This window comes from Rhinoraja longicauda, chromosome 28 (assembly GCF_053455715.1).
Source record: "Rhinoraja longicauda isolate Sanriku21f chromosome 28, sRhiLon1.1, whole genome shotgun sequence".
In the NCBI taxonomy this organism is placed as follows: Eukaryota; Metazoa; Chordata; class Chondrichthyes; order Rajiformes; family Arhynchobatidae; genus Rhinoraja; species Rhinoraja longicauda.
Window position 1 is genome coordinate 16,760,542 of NC_135980.1, and position 23,375 is coordinate 16,783,916.

The following is a 23,375-nucleotide window of genomic DNA, read 5'->3' on the forward strand; positions in this document are numbered from 1 at the left end:
GTATCGTCAGCAAACTTGCTAATCTTGCCATGTCTGTTCTCATCCAAATCATTGATGTAGATGACAAACAGTGACAGGCCTAAAATTATTTTCATTTTAATTTCCTCAGAAACCATGGTGGGATTCGAACACGTGTCTAGAGAAATGGTCCAGAACTGTGGCTGCAAGTCAGGTCCCTTGACCATTAGGCTGCTGTAAACCATTATGCTGCATGCAGAAAAAAATTCAGACAATATTCATGCCACTGAAGTGCCAGGCAATGATCATTTTCAACAAAAGCTTTGGAAATTCTAATCAAATAACTTTTAACATTAAGTGGCATTAGACACCGAGTTCCCCCACAATCAACATCCAGATCTTTGGGTGAAAAATATGGACAATTGAAAAGTATAACGGAATACCCTCCATTTGCCTGGATAAGTACAGTTCCACTTGCTTGGATGAATACATCTCCTACAATCAAGAAACTCAACATCATCCAGGACTGGCATCATATCAACCACTAATAATTCCCTCCACCACCAGCACATAGGAAATGTAGACCATCCATAAGTTGCATTGTAGTTATTCGTCGAGACAGATCATCTTGCAACACCTACCACATTCCCCAGGTTCCAAACTCACACTATTAGCATTATCAGTTCTTCATCAGTGAGTCTAAAGTCCCCGAACTCCCTACTCAACAATGTGCAAATACATTTACCAAATGTACCACTGCAGTTAACAACCATTTTCTCAAAGGCAAGCATGGGCAATAAAATGTTACCCTTGCCAGTGACACCCAGATCCCAATATATGACTAACTTAATTTATTTAGTGTTAAAATTGAACATGATTCCTATCATTGCTTCACTAGACAGCAATTGGTTACATCCTAAATCAAACACTTCTTAGCTTTACTTGTTTATGCTTTCTTACTATCTTTTATCCAAACTCACAGTCCTAAGTATGGAAAGAACTCCAAAGACCACAAATAAACATTACCAGATACCACTTTATTAAACAGCTCTGCTACATCAGAAGTGGAGCAACACTGAGGAAAATCAATTCAAGAATAAAATTCTACAGATCACATGGAAAATAACAAACTTGCTTAATGTCAAATAACAACTGACAACTTTGTGTTCAGATCCTGTTGCAAACATGTTTTCAATATTCTACGTTTGCCTGGCATCCAGCTCAAAAATGAGAACGTCTCATTGTAAGTTTATTGTGGTGGGATAAAGAAAGGGAATTTCCTTTGATACACAAGCCTAATTTATTCATTTACCCATGCTGAGAGATAAAATGTCACAATTTCTCAACAGTTGCTGGCTCTTCACGGGTCACTATCACAGAATTCAATAAGTTGATGCAGAATATGAGGTAATTGGAGAAAGTCAGAAAAGTACTACGGAGTTTTAAAAATTAATCAAATATATTCCTGATTCAATTATTTCAGAATGTAATTTTCAGCTAATATAGCTGGATAAAATATTTAGAGCTCAAAACCTAAAAAATTTCAAGATAATTTGCTTTATATACAGTTTCTGAAATATATATATTTATTGGCGACAGGGCTGCAGCCAGAGCCAACCGTGGACCCAAAGGCTCTTCTGTATTGGTCTAGCACCCTCACCCCCCCACTCAATCCCCTTTATCACCCCCCTCCTCCTCCCTCCCCCACTACTCCATCCCCCAACCCCTCCCCACTGGCTCCTCCCCATCCCCACTCTCCCTTCCCCCCACTCACACCACCCTTCCCCCCACCCCCACTCTCTTCCCTCCACCCCCACTCTCTCTTCCCCACCCCCACTCTCTCTTCCCCCCCCACTGTCTCCTGCCCCCGCCCCAACTCCCCCCCCCACCCCCACTCACCCCACTATCCCCTCCCCCACAACTCGGCCCCCACGCCCACTCCCCTCCATGGACCAGTTAACGGCGAAAGCCACTTACCAGTGGCCGTGCGTGCAGCGCTGATTGCCAGCGGGCGGCAGGAGGCATGCACAAGATGGCGGAGCTGGAGGAGGAGGAGGAGAAGGAGAGCGGCCGCCATATCTGTGGAGTCGTGACGAGGCCGTCGGTTGAAACGGCCAGCGACGACGACGCCGTTGGTTGCAGCAGCCACTGTTGGAGATGCGGGAGGACGAGAAGCTGCCCGCTGGAGGTTGTATTCCGGTAATGGAGCGGGGCACTGGACCCGGACGGGAGCGAGGACTCGACGAAGCCGTCGGTTGAAGCGGGTGCTCGAGGAGACGGAGGCGAACGATTAGTCGACGGAGTGGACGACCATCTCCCTCCTGCTCGGCGGATTCTCCCATGGGGCCTGGTGCGGGCGAGGGGGGAGAGGAAAGGGGAGAGGGAGCCACTGACCCTGGGCGGCCCTCCTGCCAGCGGCAATCTTGTTTGGTGGAGTGATGAGGGAAGCGCAATTAAAGTCGTACGTGTCCCATTGTGACGTCACACGCTGAGTACCTTTAAGAAGTCGGTTTGAAAGGTAATTTTTAAACTTTAAAATGGCTCTAACTTAAAAAATATAAGACCAATTTAAATAAAACTTGTTATAAACAGTCGCCGCGAGAGTGGTGATTAAGGCGCAAAAATTGTGGCGCTATGGGAAATACATATGGACACATACAGATATATATATTTATATATATAGATGTATACAAGATCTGCGTTTTAGTAGTGTATATATATATATATATACACAACACATACACATATATGTGTGTGTGTGTGTGTGTGTATATATATATATACGTATGTGTCTATATATGTATATATGTATATATGTATGTATATATGTATGTATATATGTATGTGTGTGTGTGTGTATATATATATATATATATATATGTGTCTGTGTCCGTGTGGGGAAAAAATAGTCAAGGCAAATGTGGGTCCCTTGAAGACAGAAGCAGGGGAATTTATTATGGGGAACAAAGAAATGGCAGACAAGTTAAACCGTTACTTTGGATCTGTGTTTACTGAGGAGGATACACACAATCTCCCAAATGTTCTAGGGGCCGGAGAACCTAGGGTGATGGAGGAACTGAAGGAAATCCACATTAGGCAGGAAATGGTTTTGGGTAGACTGATGGGACTGAAGGCTGATAAATCCCCAGGGCCTGATGGTCTGCATCCCAGGGTACTTAAGGAGGTGGCTCTAGAAATAGTGGAAGCATTGGAGATCATTTTTCAATGTTCTATAGATTCAGGATCAGTTCCTGTGGATTGGAGGATAGCAAATGTTATCCCACTTTTTAAGAAAGGAGGGAGAGAGAAAATGGGTAATTATAGACCAGTTAGTCTGACATCAGTGGTGGGGAAGATGCTGGAGTCAATTATAAAAGACGAAATTGCTGAGCATTTGGATAGCAGTAACAGGATCATTCCGAGTCAGCATGGATTTACGAAGGGGAAATCATGCTTGACAAATCTACTGGAATTTTTTGAGGATGTAACTAGGAAAATTGACAGGGGAGAGTCAGTGGATGTGGTGTACCTCGACTTTCAGAAAGCCTTCGACAAGGTCCCACATAGGAGATTAGTGGGCAAAATTAGAGCACATGGTATTGGGGGTAGGGTACTGACATGGATAGAAAATTGGTTGACAGACAGAAAGCAAAGGTTGGGGATAAATGGGTCCCTTTCGGAATGGCAGGCAATGACCAGTGGGGTACCGCAAAGTTCGGTGCTGGGACCCCAGCTATTTACGATATACATTAATGACTTAGATGAAGGGATTAAAAGTACCATTAGCAAATTTGCAGATGATACTAAGCTGGGGGGTAGTGTGAATTGTGAGGAAGATGCAATAAGGCTACAGGGTGACTTGGACAGGTTGTGTGAGTGGGCGGATACATGGCAGATGCAGTTTAATGTAGATAAGTGTGAGGTTATTCACTTTGGAAGTAAGAATAGAAAGGCAGATTATTATCTGAATGGTGTCAAGTTAGGAAGAGGGGATGTTCAACGAGATCTGGGTGTCCTAGTGCATCAGTCACTGAAAGGAAGCATGCAGATACAGCAGGCAGTGAAGAAAGCCAATGGAATGTTGGCCTTCGTAACAAGAGGAGTTGAGTATAGGAGCAAAGAGGTCCTTCTACAGTTGTACCGGGCCCTGGTGAGACCGCACCTGGAGTACTGTGTGCAGTTTTGGTCTCCAAATTTGAGGAAGGATATTCTTGCTATTGAGGGCGTGCAGCGTTGGTTCACTAGGTTGATTCCCGGAATGGCGGGACTGTCGTATGTTGAAAGGCTGGAGCAATTAGGCTTGTATACACTGGAATTTAGAAGGATGAGGGGGGGAATCTTATTGAAACATATAAGATAATTAGGGGATTGGACACATTAGAGGCAGGAAACATGTTCCCAATGTTGGGGGAGTCCAGAACAAGGGGCCACAGTTTAAGAATAAGGGGTAGGCCATTTAGAACGGAGATGAGGAAGAACTTTTTCAGTCAGAGAGTGGTGAAGGTGTGAAATTCTCTGCCTCAGAAGGCAGTGGAGGCCAGTTCGTTGGATGCTTTCAAGAGAGAGCTGGATAGAGCTCTTAAGGATAGCGGAGTGAGGGGGTATGGGGAGAAGGCAGGAACGGGGTACTGATTGAGAATGATCAGCCATGATCGCATTGAATGGCGGTGCTGGCTCGAAGGGCTGAATGGCCTACTCCTGCACCTATTGTCTATTGTCTATTGTGTATATATCAATCCAAAATAAACACTTTTTAAGAAAAGGGACAAATTTTAAAACGGCCTCAATACACATCACTAGCAGAATAGACTAACAAATCACACGATGAACACAGTAACTCCCAAATATGGTGCAACTTCCACAGTTTCAAGTTGAGCTTTATACTGTATTGTTCTATCTGCTGGCAATTATGCGGCTAATAACACTTAATAGACCAAAATCAAGTTGCCAACCTTTCTCCATTGGGTACCAGATTAGTCCATAACTCACCTTGAAAGTCATCCAATAAAAATAAATTTGTATCTTTGTATTATTCTCAACAATATTTTTAAATATTTGGAAGGCACAAACCAAATAAAAACTGTGGCAGTAACTTTAAGCTTATGATTTTCAGATATGAGCATAAAGCAGGTGTATAATCCGCAATGCCAGCCTGAAGACATTTTCCTTTGCCCAAAAGGTATTTTGGTACAAAATGTATTATCCAAAATCAAAATAGATTTCAAATTTTTACTGTGTGCAACCATTTTATAAAACCGTTAAATGTTGATCAAAAAATTAATTGCTGGGGGAACTCAGCAGGTCAGACAGCACCTGTGGATTAAGATGGACAGTCAGCTTCTCGGGTTGAGACACTTCACCAATACCAGATGCAGGGTCTTAACCTGAAACGGGCTATCCCCCTGCTTCCCAGATGCCACCTGCCTCGACAAATTTCTGCAACAGGTTAGTCTCTGCTCCAAATTCTAGCATTTGGAGCCCCATGTGTGTCCAAAGTTTATTTAAACTTTTTAAAATACAAATACCGGCCCAGAAAAAATAAAAACAAACTGGCCTTGTCTATTTTCAGATCATTTGCCTTCTGCCACGTAAATAGTGAGAAATATTTATTTTTTGCACTCAGTCCCTAATCAGATACATTTTCTCATATTTAACTTGACATGCAAAAGCACACCAAACATTAAATTTGACAACTAAAAGGCAAAGCATTGTTGTCACAACTTATACAAATAACTAGTATTTTGATCCTTTACAGAGAAACAGACATCACTCCCAGTAGCAGGTTCAAGGATTTCATAAAATTTACAGCATAGGCCTAGAAATTCCAATTCTAAATCTTCATTGCAACAATTGGCTATGCATAATTCTGTTCTGTTTTATAACCTGCATAATTACATTGAATGCTTTTTCTCATCCACTTAAATATACCCTGGTATATCAGTTTTCAGAACTATGGGCACAAAAACAAGCAAGGTCCAACAACACTCTGCACTCCTACCTGCCTCTAGACAGTGGGGAAAAAAAGCAAAACTACAATCCAAAACCCACAATTAGGTTCCATTACTATTACACAAAATTTGTTTTTGTGGTAGCCTTTTAGGATCTAATCAAGAACGAAATGAAGACAGTAAATGAAAATGAACATTGAAGATTGGGTATTGCTTGGACTGGAAACCATCAATGAACATTTAAAACCAGATTTTTTCCAAGTGAAGGACCCCTGTGTTTCTACATCCTCACCAGGAAATATTATAACAGAAGCATGCAATTATGCCACAATTTCTAGATAACCATGAAGACGTCAACATAATACTCGTACAAATATGAAGCAGAAACTAGGATCGGCAGATGCTAGTTCACACAAAGCACACAAAGTGCTGAAGTAACTCAGCTGGTCAAGCAGCATCTCTGGAGATCATGGATAGGAGAAGCTTCGGAACAAGACTCTCCTTGGCCGGGTAGTAATGCTCTTAAACATCATGAAGTAATGCTCTTAAAAATATAATGTATTTACCTTCAAAGCCACGAAGAAATATCACGTGCTATAAACCAAAACAAAATATAGAAAACTCAGACTTTCCAAAAAAATTTATATAAACTACAGACTGAAACATAAAAACACCTACATCGAAGTCTTTTATTCAAAGCATTATCAACACACTCTTGAAATGATGACACCTGAGCATACCTTGCTGATGGAATATCACACTGAGAACAATGAACCCGATAATCTTCCTTAAAGAAGTTTATAATGTTAGAATTGATCCATGGTGATCAGTACTATAATACAGTTTACAAGACTATCCACCCTATTTATTTTGGCCCCAGAAATATAACACTTCTTTTAAAACTTAAGACTATGTTAAATTTGTGTACATGGAAAACAAAATCCTTGATGCACAGGTTCTTTCCCAAAATTTCACTGGAAGTCAACCAAGCCACTCAAAACAAAGGCAAGAGAAATCTTTACGGAAGAAAATTCTAACCATTAACAAAGACAAAGCAAGTAATAGCACAAATTTCCAAACTTTATTCAAGTCACAGAATAGCATTTGAGTATTTTCATTGGAAAAGCAGATTACTGTCATGAAACCAAATCAAGCGGTGGATCAAATCAAACAGGAAGATATGAAAATTGTAATGATAACCATTAACAATGGACTAGATTTCAGTCTTCGATCAAGAAGCTATAAAAAATAATGATGACATTGTGATAAATTATTGTTTTAAAAATACTTTTAATCTAAATTCTATTTGAAAACAGTTCAAATTAATAAACTTCCAGAGACAATTTAGTCACATTCTGGTAAAGTTGATTGCATAAGGAGGTTTGCATAGATCCCAGTCCAGCCAATAGAAAATATATGTCAAGACAAAGCACTGCTCAATGCTACATCTCCAGGAACAAAGTTGTGAGAGCCATAAAGTTAGTCGTAAACTTTTTTTTTTTTTTAATCTTCTCTAATTCAAACATTTATTATTCCAAACTTCATGAAATGTAGGAATCATTGGCAAAGTCAACATTTATTGCTCAATACTAACTGAAAGTGATAATGCACATCTTCCTTGAGTGGCTGCAGTCCTTTGATGAAGATACTCTCACTGTTACAGATTTTGGATAGCAAAGGGCAAATTATTTCTTAGGGCAGCTGAAAAATATTTTTTCCCATGCACCTCATTCTCAGAGAGAGGCCGAGTGTTTTGGAGCTGTATCAAAGTAACCGTGGCAATTAAATGCATTACATTTTGTTAATTAAATGCATTGCACTCATGGTGCTCTCTGCTTATGAAGGCCATGTGATAGACTGATTGCCAATAAACCAGTCTACTGTGCCCTGGATGGTGCCAAGCTTCAAGTGTTGTTGCAGCTGTATACTCATCCAAGCCAAGTGGACACCATTTCACCAGACTTCGGGTGCCTTGCAGAGGCGAGAAGCTTCAGGGGATCAGTACGTCATTTTACTTTCTGATCTTCTCGTGTAGTTACTATATTCCTCTGACCGGCTTAGTTTGATGTCCAATCAATTGCAGCCCACAAAGATACTGTGGTGGATTATTTAGCGAGGATATGCCACTGAATGTCAAAAAGATAGGTCGACTACTACTATTTAGTCCATCACTAAATGTTGTCCAGGTCTTGATGCAGCCTATGTCTACGTGCAGTATACACTCCAGTCAAGCAGTACAAAATATATTTCCGGCAAGGCAATGCATAATACCCCCTGGAATTTTTACATAACAGAATAAAAATTCACTTGGCTTATTAATCTTGCCAGCTTTTTGTATCCAGAGATGCAACAGAACACTTCACCAATCTAAAAGTGTTAACAAACAAGACACAGTTCTCATGATTTGCCCAAAACAACTTTTCATGTGGCAACCATCGCAAATGTGAAGAACTTGCCTCCATAAAGCAAACCTGTACTAAGTTTCATAAAGACGACCAGTGAAAACCACCTTGTGATTCCACTGGAAACTATAATTACTGCCACCAAGAAATAAGCAAGGCTTTTTTGACAATAAAACTTTGCATTAGTATGTGGAAATAAGGCACAAAAAATTATTTGCGCATGAAACAACTAAGTTTGCACCTTGTTTAAGTCAAATATCTCCCAAAGATCTGGTCAAGGACATTTAACAAGCCTGTTACCCAAAGGAAGTTCAATAATCACATTAAATGGTTGACAAGGACAGGCAAACATATCATACAATGGAAATTACAACTAGACTTCAAAAATTTAATGAAATTTTACTGACAAATCTGGCTGAAGGGCTCTATTAAGTTGCTTTTTCATGTTCAAAGTCATGTTCTAAAATTATGCCCAAACTGAAATCTGCTTCAAGAATGGGACAATGCATACATACTTTGAGGCGCACAAAACAATATTTTCCTTATCTCAATTGACACAAGGAATGGAAGACTAATTTATGAAGACTTCTTAAAAGATCTAAACTTTTAAAAATTATACCTGTTCAATGCTGCCTGAACTTGGTGTCATATAACTTCTGTGGTATCTATCATAACGACCAAATAAAGGAAATAGTAGCTAGATGGCAGACTCTCAGTTCTATCAAAAACATAAAACCTTTCATGCCTGTTGGCAATGCATATGCAGCATTTTGCTACTGTTGGCAGACAATCGGATTCTACAATCTAAACCAATACAGAGATAATTTGCGTAGAAAGGAACTGCAGATGGTGGTTTAAACCAAAGATAGACACAAAAAACTCAGCAGGACAGGCAACATCTCTGCAGAGAAGGAATGGGTGACGTTTCGGGTTGAAGACCTTCTTCAGACTGAAAGTCACGGGAAAGGTAAACGAGAGATACAGATGATGTAGAGAGATATAGAACAATGAATGAAAGATATGCAAAAAAAGTAACGATGATAAAGGAAACAGGTCATTGTTAGTTATTTGTTGGGTGAAAATGAGATGCTGATGCGACTTCGGTGGGAAAGGTATGGAGATAGTTATTTAGTGTTACAGTAGGTGACTAACTCTTTAATACGAGGGGGGAAGAGGCGAGGGGGAGGGGGTGAAGGGCGAGGAGGGCAAGAGGTGTGAGGGGGAGGGGCTGTGCGGAGCGGCCTGGGGAGGGAGGGGCCGAGGGCTCGTTGGGGGCAGGGGGCGCCGAGGGGGAGAGGGAGCCAAGGGGGGGAGAGGGGCCGAGGGGGGGAGAGGGGCCGAGGGGAGGGAGAGGGGCCGAGGGGAGGGAGAGGGGCCGAGGGGGGGAAGAGGGGGAGGGGTCGAGGGAGGGAGGGGAGGGGCCGAGGGAGGGAGGGAGGGGAGGGGCCGAGGGGGGAGGAGAGCGGCCGAGGGGGGAGGAGAGCGGCCGAGAGGGGGAGAGGAGAGGGGCCGAGGGGGGAGGAGAGGGGCCGAGGGGGGGAGGGGGAGGAGAGGGGCCGAGAGGGGCCGAGGGGGGAGGAGAAGGGCTGAGGGGGGAGGAGATGGGCTGGGGGAAGAAAAGGGGCCGGGGGGGGGCGGGGAGAGTGGCCGAGGGGGAGGGGAGGGGCCGATGGGGAGGGGAGGGGCCGATGGGGAGGGGAGGGGCTGATGGGGAGGGGAGGGGCAGAGGGGGGGAGGAGAGGGGCCGAGGAGGGGGGAGGAGAGGGGCCGAGGAGGGGGGAGGAGAGGGGCTGAGGAGGGGGGGAGGAGAGGGGCCGAGGAGGGGGGGGAGGAGAGGGGCCGAGGAGGGGGGGAGGAGAGGGGCCGAGGAGGGGGGGAGGAGAGGGGCCGGAGGGGGGGGACAGGGGCCGGAGGGGGGGGACAGGGGCCGGAGTGGGGGGGGGGGGACAGGGGCCGGAGGGGGGGAACAGGGGCCGGGGGGGGGGGGACAGGGGCCGGGGGGGGGGGGGGGGGACAGGGGCCGGATGGGGGGGGGGGGGGGGACAGGGGCCGGAGGGGGGGGGACAGGGGCCGGAGGGGGGGGGGACAGGGGCCGGGGGGGGGCAGGGGCCGGAGGGGGGGGACAGGGGCCGGAGTGGGGGGGGGGACAGGGGCCGGAGGGGGGGAACAGGGGCCGGGGGGGGGGGGACAGGGGCCGGGGGGGGACAGGGGCCGGATGGGGGACAGGGGCCGGAGGGGGGGGGGGACAGGGGCCGGAGGAGGGGACGACAGGGGCCGGGGGGGGGAGGCAGGGGGGGGGGACAGGGGCCGAGCGGGGGAAAGAGGGGCCGAGGGGGTGAAAGAGGGGCCGAGGGGGGAAGAGGGGCCGAGGGGGGGGAAGAGGGGCCGAGGGGGGGGAAGAGGGGCCGAGGGGGGGGAAAGAGGGCCCGAGGGGGCAAGAGGGGGGGGGGGGAAAGAGTGTTCAGGTGGCCACTTCGGGATTACCTGATGCAGTAGATGAGGTTAGAGAAAGTATACGTGAACCTGTCTCACCTGGAAGGACTGCTGGGTCCTTGGTTGGAATTGGGGAAGGAGGTAAAGGGACAGTGTTCCTGCGGTTGTGTAAGGAAAAGTATCTGGGGAGGGGGAGATTTCTATGGAATGGCATGAGTGAACCAAGGAGTTGAGGAAGGATCAGTCTCTGTGGAATGTGGTAAGTTATCACGTTGATGGTTGAGCAGTATTTGTGGGGAGAAAGGAATTGTCGACATTTTGGGTAGAAAACCTGCAATGGTTCTAGTATAAATTAATGGGATAGAATTATCAACCCGTCATTTAGTATTATTTGAAAAAGGTTAATAAACGATGGAAATAAAAGTTTAAAATCAAATACATTTTATAACCTATGGATAAGCAAAGGCTAAAATGGAAAAAAAATTGAGATTAAATGAAGAACAAAAAATTGAAATCTGCAATTAAAACTAAAAATGCTTGACATGTCAGTGAGCATCTATGGCGAGAAACAGAATTAACATCAACCCAAAAAAGAACTGTATCCCTTTCACAGATGCTGCCTGACTTTGTAGTATTTCTAGCAATCAGGTTATCCTCTCAAATTTTCTTATGGAGAATCTTATGACATTTGACGATTAGAAAATTCAGAAAACTGCCACCACAACCTTAAGATTTCTAGTCAGTGAACAAGCATAATAAAACAGGTCAGATTGGGATGCATTCAACCAAGAATATCACTGTCATTAAAACAGATTTTAAAAATAGTTAAGTCAGGAGGTCATAAATGATAGGAGTGGAATTAGGCCATTCAGCCCATCGTCTACTCTGCCATTTAATCATGGCTGATCTGTCTCTCCCTCCTAACTCCATTCTCCTGTTTTCTCCCAAGAAACTACTAATCAAGAATCTATCTATCTCTGCCGTAAAAATATCCAATGACTTGGTCTCTACAGCCTTCTGTGGCAAAGGATTCCAGATTCACCACCCTGACTAAAGAAATTTCTCCTTATCTCCTTCCTAAATGAAACGTCCTTTAATTCTGTGGCTATGACCTCTCGTCTTAGACTCTCCAACTCGTGGAAACATCCTCTCCACATCCACTCTATCCAAGCCTTTCATTATTCTGTATGTTTCAATGAAGTCTCCCCTCATTCTTCTTAACTCCAGCGAGTACAGGCCCAGTGCCGACAAACGCTCATTATAGGTTAACCGACTCATTCCAGGGATCATTCTTGTCAGCCTCCTCTGGACCCTCTCCAAAGCCAGTACATCCTTCCTCAGATATGGTGCCCAAAATTGCTTACAACGTTCCAAATGCGCCCTTACCAGCACCTTATAGATCACCCTTCACATTATTTTGTCACCAGAATACCTGCCTGGTCCCAGATCATACAACCTTTTGAAGATGCAAAAGTTGTAGAATAGCAGGTAAACATTCAGACACAAACCGTTGCACCATACCACACCACCAAGTTAACTTAGACCAAAGATAGACACACAAAGTTGGAGCAACTCAGCAACACAGGCAGCATCTCTGGAGAGAATGAATGGGTGACGTTTCAGGTCGAGACCCTTCTTCAGAATGACTTAGACCAAAGTTGAGTTGGAATACACAGGACATTTTGTCTATGCCTTTGGGTTTCACCATTAAATTTCATTTTCCTACGATGGACGTCAAGAAACGTAAGCATTCAATTTAACAGTATGATTTTCAAACTATTACTCAGAAATTCACTCTTTCAAAAAAAGGTAATTTCTTCAGAAGCATTCTGCATTAGTTATGATTTCATTGTTATACCTATTCTAAGTCATCAATAAATGCACAATAATTGAAATGCATCAAAACCATTAAAACACTGGCTATAAAGCAGCAAAATTCCTCTACCAAAATAGCTGTTACAACTTTATTTAAAATATTCGAAATTATGATTTATGGAGGCTAGCAAAAATCTCACAGGAACTTTATATTTTATTTTACATTGGACTCGAATTATCCTAAAATTGTGTGCTTTCTAATCAAATTTAAGTAATATTATTCGGATCTCAAGTTACCCATCATTCCAGCAGCTACTTCCTGTTTGCCCGTTTTAACTGCAATCCCGTATGTGCTTGCCTGCCCAACACTAACATAATTATTGAACACATTAAAATTTTAAACTCGGTTTCAGATCGAGCATTAACACGGATTTACAATTCCCATTTTCAATCCATGGGGGAGGGGACGATCTCCAGGATTAATTGTTATTTTGCAACTCTTCCAATTATTTAAATGAAGTGTCCTTTGGTTTACCGAATTAACTAAAAGATTAATTGCCACAAATCAACTTCACATTTTAAGAAAATGCGTTTACAGCCATCTCATAAGGGATCAGCTAACTTTAAAAAGATGGCAGTAAGGAGTACAACAGTTGGTCACCATTTTAATGGGAAAGTTCTTCACGATTAAGATAGTTAAATATGTTAAGTTATTTTAAACTTTATGTACACTTTTGGAAAATCATTGTGTGCGTGTGATTTGTGGGAAAAATTGGAGTAATAGGGTGTTATAAAGCCTCATTAATATTGGAAACTGCCATGGTTTAGAGGAATTCTGCTGCTACATAAAGCTCGTGGATTGATCACCAAGCTTTGCGAAAGCCAGTTCCCGGGAAAATTCCACCCGGGCAATCTTAATCAGTCCTGGGAACATTCACTCATCGTGGGTTTCAGAATCAAAGCCTGCTCGCTAGGCCGCGTCCACTCCCGATCTTTCAGACACACTCGCTCTCTCTCAGACCCGGGACGGCAAATGGCCCGATCCCGGGGCCTGCGTGCAAACACACGGCCTGGTTCTTACATTGGCATCCTTGTCTATGGCCTGGAGCAGCTGGTCCTTGATCTGCTGCGGGGTGGGTGTCATTTGGCGGCGGTGTGACGGCGGCGGCGTGGCGGTGGAGGGGATGGGGGGAGGAGTAGGTGGGGGAAAGAGGGAAAGGAAAGGGACGGGGAGATGGGGGGAGGGAGGGCCGCTAACAAGAGGCGCAGAGTCTGAGGAAGTAGCTGCGAAGAGAGGCGGCTGCAGCAAGGCCGGTCGGAACTGTCATATTCCGTCGCGACACAGCCGGGTGACTCCGTGTGTCCAGTATGCGCCTCTCTTTCTCCGGCTGTGTGACACTGCTCGAAGCGAATCTGCACCACACGACCGAGCAGAGCCAGCCCGACCCAACCTGAGCAGAGCGAACACTGAGCCGAGCCTGACTGGAGCCGTGCGCTGCACCATGGGAATCCAGCCCTCCGACTCACGCGCGTCACAATCCGCACGCGAGAGATCACTGGCCGCGCGCGCGCAAAACAAAATAACGGCCTGGGTGTTTGCGTGCGTGTGCGCGCGCGCTTTTGAAAAAAACCTGCCGGCGTGCGCTACGTTATAATAATCGCGCCACGTGTGTTTTTTTCCGCGTACGATAGAACATGGGCATGTGTTCGAACGCGCACGCGCGCCTCTGAGACCCGTACGGCGCGGGAACAGGCGCCCCGTTACCATGGCAATTAAGGGCTAAATGGCGGTTGCCGCCAGTGCTGTGGCGTGGCGTGGCGAGAGAGAAGCGCAGATAAGGCCGTTCCTGGATAAGATTCAGTTCTTCATTTAAACTCTTGGTAAACGTATGGGGTTGAGGTCAACCAAATCGTTCAAATGTGATATTGTATTATAATTATTTTCGTTGATTAGAAAACAATCTTATCGGAGGTTTGGGGTGGAGAGTGTGAACTCAGGCCAGGGAGCAGGGCGCGGTAAATCTGCGCCGCGTTTGGCTGGAGGTCGTGAGGGCAGGCAACATATTGCATGGTGGTGTCGGGAGGAACTGCAGATGTTGGTTTAAACCGAAGATAGACACAGAATGCTGGAGCAACTCAGCGGGACAGACAGCCTCTGGATAAAAGGAATGTGTGACGTTTCGGGTCTGAAGAAGTGTCTCTACCCGAAACGCCACCTATTCCTTTTCTCCAGAGATGCAGTCTGACCCCTGAGTTACTCCAACTTCTTGTGTCTGTTCATGTTACATGGTGGAGCAGTCATAGCTCCTCTCCATTCAAAGTCCTCGCCAACCTGGTGATGCAGCACGCCGCTAGACTTTCGGCCCACCTGCTTTATGACTGCATTTTAAAAGAGCTAACCCGTTTCATTTTTTTTATTTTTTAAATTAGCTACTCGAGCACACAAAGTTCCTCCAGCAGTTTGATTTTTGCTCAAACTGCTGGAAGAATTCAGCGGGTCAGGCGACAGTTGTGGAAAGAAGTCGACGTTTTGGATCGAACCCCGTCTTCAGTGGCACTTGCATGACTTTTTTTTCCCGCGGGCTTATCTAATTCCCTAATTACGGAACTATGTGACAGTGTGGGCTGTGAGGGGAGTTCAGTAAGATATGCAAGGTGGGGGAGAATATTAACTGGTTTCAATGTTGTGAACCTCCTTTGTCTAGTTTTGAAATGTTCCCAATCATCAGACACGGTAGCGCAGCGGTAGAGTTGCTGCTTTACAGCGAATGCAGCGCCGGAGACTCAGGTTCGATCCTGACTACGGGTGCTGCACTGTAAGGAGTTTGTACGTTCTCCCCGTGACCTGCGTGGGTTTACTCCGAGATCTTCGGTTTCCTCCCACACTCCAAAGACGTACAGGTATGTAGGTTAATTGGCTGGGTAAATGTAAAAATTGTCCCTAGTGGGTGTAGGATAATGTTAATGTACGGGGATCACTGGGCGGGATCACTGGGCGCGCCGGACTTGGAGGGCCGAAAAGGCCTGTTTCCGGCTGTATGTATATGATATGATATGATATGACTTGCTGCTGTTTTCAGCACTGTTATAGGTTTTCGATCTAATAGTATCTTGGTATTAGTTTATTATTGTCATGTGTATCAAGATACAATTAAAAACTTAACTTAAAAATAGAATTCATTCCACAGGAAGGGCTTACAGGGAACTTAGGAAATAACAATGGGATTGGACAAACACCATGGATTTATGAAAGGGAAATTGTGTTGTCATTTTGAGGTTGTAATATATAAAACGGATAAGGGCAACCGGTTGGTGTGGTATTTTTGGACTTTCAAGAGGCATCCACCACCAGCACACAGTGGCTGTAGTGTGTGCCATGTGGAAAATGCATGCATTTACTCAGCTATGCTATTCCAACTGCACATGCAAAACTCTCAACCTCTTCCACCAAGGAGGACAAGAACAGCAAGTGGAAAGACCGCCACCAGCAAATTCTCCCAAAGTACACACCATGCTGACCTGCACTAAATCCAAATCCTGGAGCTATCATATGAGTGGCAAGGGTGTTTTGTTTAAAGATAGGTGTAAACACTATTGCGTATGACACTATTGAATGTATACACACTGACAATGTGTGAAGAGATTTTGGAAGGTGAAGTGTGCGCATGTGCGGGACTCGGGCGGGCGAGGCCTGCGGAATCAGCGATAATTTCCAGACGCTTTGAAGATATGTATTACGGAAATGAGTTGCTTAAAGCTTAAATAAAGTTTAAGTAAATTGGAATTTTCATCTGCCTCACAACAATTTAAGCAACTCAATCTCAGAAGTTAAGCAGTGTGACGTCGAGATGGAGAAACTATTGAAACCACAATGCTTGGATCTGGATCCCAACTCACCTACTGCAGCAAAGGAATGGAAGCACTGACTTCGTACACTAAATAACTTCTTTGATGAGTGTGGTGACAATGCACCAGACAAATTCAGGACATTAATAAGCTCTGTCTCTTATGATGTATATGATTACATAGAGGAATGTACAACTTATGATTCTGCTATTGATATACTAAGCAGACGCTTCGTTAAGACACCCAATGTAATATTTGCTCGACACCTCCTTGCTACTCGTAAACAAAAACCTGGTGAGTCACTTGATGAGTTTTTAACAAGAACTTCAGACTTAGTAAAGACTGTGCCTTCAAAGCAGTTACAGCTGATCAATATCGACAGGAACTTATTCGAGACTCGTTTATCAATGGTTTGGCATCGCCTTTAATACGACAGAGACTATTAGAAAACAAAACCTTGGATTTACAGTCAGCTTACAACCAAGCTTACTCATTAGACTTGGCTCAGAGAAATTCAGATGCTTATGGCTCATCTAATGTGTATTCTGCTGCAACTACTACCAAAGAATCTCACCCAAGTACTAACATGGAGCAAGCTGAAACAATTTCTACTGATAAATGTGCCTTTGCTGCAGCATATACTTATCCAAAAAGGAAGTGTTACTTTTGCGGGGGTAATATTCATAATAGAGAGATATGTCCTGCTCGAGAGGCAACTTGTAATAGTTGTGGCAAGAAGGGACATTATTCTAGAGTATGCAAGTCCAAAGCAACTACTAAAAGTGTGACTGCTGCTATGTATATGCCTACTCTATGTGCAATTACAGCTGCATTTCCTCAGAGCTTGTCCCACGCAGCTACAACAGTATCCATCAATGGCCATACACTTAATGTACTATTTGATTCTGGCAGTTCAGAAAGTTTTATAAATGAATAAGTTGTGTCTCGACTAAATCTAACTATAATTCCTTCAAATAGAGAAATATCGATGGCTCTGACATCTCTCAATGCTCAAATTATTGGATCTTGTATTGTAGACTTTATTCTGAACAAAACTAGTTATAAATCTGTATGTCTTGGTATTATGGAAAATTTGTGTAGCGATGTAATTCTAGGTCAGGATTTTCAGAAACAGCACAGATCACTTCAAATAATGTTTGAAGGAACAATGCCTGATCTTGTATTGTCAAAGCCACCAGTATTGTGTGTTTTTTCTGTTGCATCTGTTGAATGTCCTTCATTATTCACTAATTTATCCTCTAAGTGCAAGCCAATTGCCACAAAATCAAGACATTTTAGTAAGGATGACAAAAACTTTATCAGCACAGAAGTAACTAATCTTTTACGAGAAGGTATCATTAGAGCCCAGCTCTTCCCCTTGGAGGGCACAAGTTGTCGTGGTTAAGGACCCCTTGGAGAGACATAGAAAGAGACTCTGCATTATCATATATATACAGCCGGAAACAGGCCTTTTCGGCACTCCAAGTCCGTGCCGCCCAGTGATCCCCGTACATTAACACTATCCTACACCCACTAGGGACAATTTTTACATTTACCCAGCCAATTAACCTACATACCTGTACGTCTTTGGAGTGTGGGAGGAAACCGAAGATCTCGGAGAAAACCCACGCAGGTCACGGGGAGAACGTACAAACTCCTTACAGTGCAGCACCCGTAGTCAGGATCGAACCTGAGTCTCCGGCGCTGCATTCGCTGTAAAGCAGCAACTCTACCGCTGCGCTACCGTGCCGCATTGATTACTCTCAAACTATAAACCAGTTCACGGAGCTTGACGCATATCCATTACCTCGTATAGAAGATATTATCAATACATTAGCTAAGTATAAGGTATTCTCTACTTTTGACCTAAAAAGTGCTTACTACCAAATTCCTTTGAAAGAATCAGAAAAGAAATACGCCGCGTTTGAAGCAAATGGAAAATTATACCACTACTGCAGAGTTCCTTTTGGTGTAACTAATGGTGTGGCAGTTTTTCAGAGAGAGATGGACAAACGTGTTGAACAGGAAAAACTTAAAGATACTTTCCGTTATCTTGATAATGTAACTATTGCAGGAAAAGACCAAGCTGAACATGACAAAAATGTACAACGGTTTTTAGAAGTTGTACATTCTAAAAATCTAACATTAAATGAGGCTAAGTCAATAATATCAGTGTCATCAATTAATATTCTTGGTTATTGGGTTGGAAATGATATGATCAAGCCTGATCCAGAAAGACTCCGCCCACTCCAAGAGATACCTGTTCCAGCTACATTAAACTCTCTACGAAGGGTTCTTGGCATGTTTGCATATTATGCTAAATGGATACCAAATTTCTCTGACAAAATTCAACCTTTGATTAGAGCAAAATCTTTCCCCTTGACTCTATAGCAATTGGTGCCTTTACTTCTTTAAAGAAACAATTAGAATCTGCGACATTACACGCCATCGATGAGGATCTCCCCTTTGTTGTTGAATGTGATGCCTCTGATTTAGCAGTATCAGTAACATTAAATCAAGGAGGACGACCAGTGGCTTTCATGTCTCGTACTCTCCAAGGTAGTGAATTGCATTACCCACCCATCGAAAAGGAAGCTACAGCAATTATTGAAGCAGTGAGAAAATTGAGTCATTTCCTTGCTCGCCAGCACTTCACTTTGATAACAGATTAGCGTTCAGTAACTTTTATGCTAGATAATCGGAAGCGAACGAAGATTCAAAACAGTAAAATTCATGAATGGAGGATTGAATTATCTGCATATAGTTATTCAATTGAGCACCGCCCTGGTAAGGATAATGTTGCTCCGGATGCATTAACTCGAGCATTTTGTGCCTCTGTTCATTCTTCTGCACTCACTGATCTTCACAATGGGCTGTGTCATCCTGGAGTCACTTGTATGTTACACTATGTTCGTTCCAAAAACTTGCCTTTCTCTACAGAAGATGTGAAGATGACGTGTGCTTCATGTAGAATCTGTGCTGAATTAAAACCAAGGTTTTTCCGTCCTGAAGAAGGAAGATTGATCAAAACTACTCAACCTATGGAATGTTTGAGTATTGACTTCAAAGGGCCTTTACCATCCTCCTCTCAAAATGTTTATATACTTACCATAGTTGATGAATATTCGAGGTTTCCATTTGCCTTTCCTTGTCCAAATATGTCAGCTGCTACGGTTATCAAATGTTTAGATCAACTGTTTTCATTCTGTGGATTTCCAAGTTACATACATTCTGATAGGGGCACCTCATTCATGTCAAAAGATTTAAAGGACTACCTTTCTAATAGAGGAATTGCAACAAGTAAAACAACACCATATCATCCTATTGGAAATCGTCAGGTTGAGAGGTATAACGGAATCATTTGGAAAGCAGTGAAACTGGCTTTAAAGTCAAATGACATACCAGATCGGCAGTGGGAATGTGTTCTACCAGATGCATTACACTCCATCAGATCTCTACTGTCAACTGCTACCAATACTACTCCACATGAGCGGTTCTTTAACTTCAAACGGCGTCCTTCTAGTGGTACTTCTCTACCATCATGGTTGACTAGCCCTGGGCCTGTGTTGCTTCGTCGATATGTCCGATCAAATAAGAATGAGCCCTTTGTTGATGAAGTTGAACTGACTGATGTCAACCCTTATGCAACTATCAAGTATCAGAATGGACGTCAGTCAACTGTCTCACTTCGTGACCTTGCACCATGTCCATGTTCTCCATCAGCTCCATCACTCCTTGATAATATTAATCGAGAACTTCCTTCAACACGCCCATCATCCCCTATGAAAACTTCTATAAGTAATTCTAAAATTGAAAATGTAAATAACAATATGAGTGAAGTTGATGACCAAGCAATATATGTACCACCAGCTATTGAAACACCATTATCTCCTGATGCTCCAGTGCTGCGACGGTCATCAAGACATACTAAACCCCCTGACCGTCTCAACTTATAAATAGGAGGGGAGAATGAAGTGTGCGCATGTGCGGGACTCTCGGGCGGGCGAGGCCTGCGGAATCAGCGATAATTTCCAGACGCTTTGAAGATATGTATTACAGAAATTAGTTGCTTAAAGCTTAAATAAAGTTTAAGTAAATTGGAATTTTCATTTGCCTCACAACAGAAGGTTTTTGTTTTGTATATATTATTCTGGATAAAGTTTATTTTTGGGGGGAGAAAAACGTGGAGCTTTCTTGCCAACAGCACTGTGAAAGTACTGTCATGAGAAGGAGTGCAGTGGTTTGAGGCTAATTGAGAATGGACAATAAATCGGCAAAGCCCACATTCTGAACAATGAATTAATAAATAGAAGGGGTAAAAGTAGAAGCTGGTGAAGTACACCTCTACAACGGCAAGAGAGTAATACAGGGAATATAATCTACTCTTGACCTGTCCTGTATGGTTCACTGGTATTGTTATTCAAATCTTTGCCTGATAAGATAGCATCCACAAATTACTCTTCACCAACATTAATGAAGAAAGGTCATGGACCTTGGATATTAATTCCATTCCTATTTTCATAGATGCTCCCTAACCTACTAAATATTTCCAGATTTCTATTTTCTGCAGTTTGTCACGATGACACACTTTTTCAAAAATCAATTACAAATTATTCTGTAGTTAGCAAACGGAACACCTTTTGTTGGAGCTATCCTTGTACCTCAAATAATTCAAGATTTTTGATCCATACTTTAGCAGCAGTAAACCCATTTGCAATGAGAGTTCCTCTTATAAGCGAGTTCGGAATTACAACTGTTCATGCCCAGGTCATGGTATCACAAAAAGCTGGAGTAACTCAGCGGGTCAGGCAGCATCTCAGGAGAGAAGGCCCAAAAAGCTGGAGTAACTCAGTGGGTCATGTTGTACTTCGTGGTCCGGTACTTGTTGTACCTTTGTTGTGACTCTGGAAGGATCACGAGTACACATGTTTAATGTGTTATCATGGTGGAGCTTAACTCCAGGCTGTTTATTCCAAGGCCGCCTGGATCCAGAGTGACCGCCTAATCACACCCATCACTTATATACACAGCCATACAAAGTAGTTCTTGGATACACAAAGTAGTCCCAGCAATATCACAACATCCCCCTTGTCTTATATATTACAACATCCCCCTTGTCTTATATAAAATTGTTTTCTTTACCATTCGAGGGCTAAAATATATTTAACAAACAAAACCAAAACACCATTGCTTTTTGCAAACAAAACCAATAACACAACTAAACACAATTGCTTTTTTTCGCCATCATGGTGGTCACTCCTCTGCGGAATTTCACTCATCGCCGGGTGGTCACTCATCTCCGTGTGGTCACTCATCTCCGGGTGGTCACTCATCTCCGTGTGGTCACTCATCTCTGGGTGGTCACTCATCTTCGTGTGGTCACTCATCTCCGGGTGGTCACTCATCTCCGGGTGGTCACATCTCCGGGTGGTCACTCACCCCGTGTGGTCACTCACTCCGTGTGGTCACCACAGATATATCCATTTATACAAAAGCATCAAATATAATACATTAAGCTTTCATTACACAGATCACTACACAGGTCTTTAAACACAAAATATTCATTTTGTTCCATATCTTCCCCTCAAGAAGACGTGCTGTGTAGATCAAACGTAGTGTAGGCTCTAGATGCTCCACCACCATGATTTGCCTGCCACTGCTGGCCTCCCACTGCTGGGCTGGCACTGCTGGGCTCCCACTGCTGGGCTGGCACTGCTGGGCTCCCACTGCTGGGTTGGCACTGCTGGGCTCCCACTGCTGGGCTGGCACTGCTGGGCTCCCACTGCTGTGCTCCCACTACTGGGTTGGCACTGCTGGGCTCCCACTGCTGGGCTGGCACTGCTGGGCTCCCACTGCTGGGCTGGCACTGCTGGGCTCCCACTGCTGGGCTCCCACTGCTGGGCTCCCACTGCTGGGTTGGCACTGCTGGGCTCCCACTGCTGGGCTGGCACTGCTGGGCTGGCACTGCTGTAATCGCGGTGCGGTCGCGCCTCCGCTGCAGTGCGCTCTGGCCCCGCCCACAGGTGCTCCCCGGCAGCTGTCGCTCAACTTTTCGAACGCGCTGCCGCTGGCCCCGCCCACAGGTGCTCCCGGCAGCTGCCTCGCAATTCCAACGCGCTGCCGCTGCCTCGGGCCCAGGGCCGTCCCGACTCTACGGTCGACGCGCCTGGGTGAGTATTTAGTGCCTCGGCCTTACCGGCCGCCGCACCTCCGCGGGTGGTCGGTCCCTCCGGTCGCCGACCCCCTCCGGTCGCCGCACACCTCCGTGGGTGTCGGTCTCCTCCGGGGCTCTCCCGGTTGCCGCACACCTCCGTGGGTGTCGGTCTCCTCCAGAGCTCTCCCAGTCGCCGCACACCTCCGTGGGTGTCAGCCCCCCCCCGGTCGCCGCACACCTCCGTGGGTGTCGGTCTTACCGGTCGCCGCACACCTCCATGGGTGTCGGTCTTCCCCGGTCACCGCACATCTCCGTGTGTGTCGGGTCTCCCGGTCTCTTCCCCGCGAAGCAGTCGCAGGCTTCTAATCTCGGGCCTACACAGGTGCTGGGGCACGACGTGGGCCTTCACACACCGCCCTCAGCAGCTTGCAGCGTCACGTCAGCAGCTCGCCGCTGACTACTGAGCAGGTAAGTATACCTACATATATGGGCCCCTTACCGAGCGGGAAACTTTTTTCGTTCTTCAGGGCTCTATCTTTTCTTCCTGTTAACCTTTGTGCTGGGTTCCTGTTTGTTAACCTTCTTTTTTGTTTGTTTTTACGCACTTGTTAACTTTTTTTCTTGGGGTTTTTGTTGTTTTCCTTTTCTAGGCTAAACACCCAAACTGCTGCCACCATGTTGTACTTTGTGGTCCAGTACTTGTTGTACCTTTGTTGTGACTCTGGCAGGACCACGAGTACACATGTTTAAGATGTTATCATGGTGGAGCTTAACTCCAGGCTGTTTATTCCAAGGCCGCCTGGATCCAGAGTGACCGCC

The 23,375-nt window shown here is 44.7% G+C and overlaps 1 protein-coding gene across 1 annotated transcript in view; it reads right to left on the reverse strand.

The window, feature by feature from the left end:
- Positions 1–13,973, reverse strand: part of LOC144607026 (mediator of RNA polymerase II transcription subunit 26-like) — a 78,173-nt gene extending 64,200 nt beyond the window's left edge. Inside the window, exon 1 of the mRNA XM_078423576.1 lies at positions 13,638–13,973. Coding sequence (XP_078279702.1) covers positions 13,638–13,700 — 63 coding nt within the window. The 5' untranslated portion in view covers positions 13,701–13,973. The remainder of the gene's footprint in view (positions 1–13,637) is intronic.
- Positions 13,974–23,375: the final 9,402 nt, after the last annotated feature.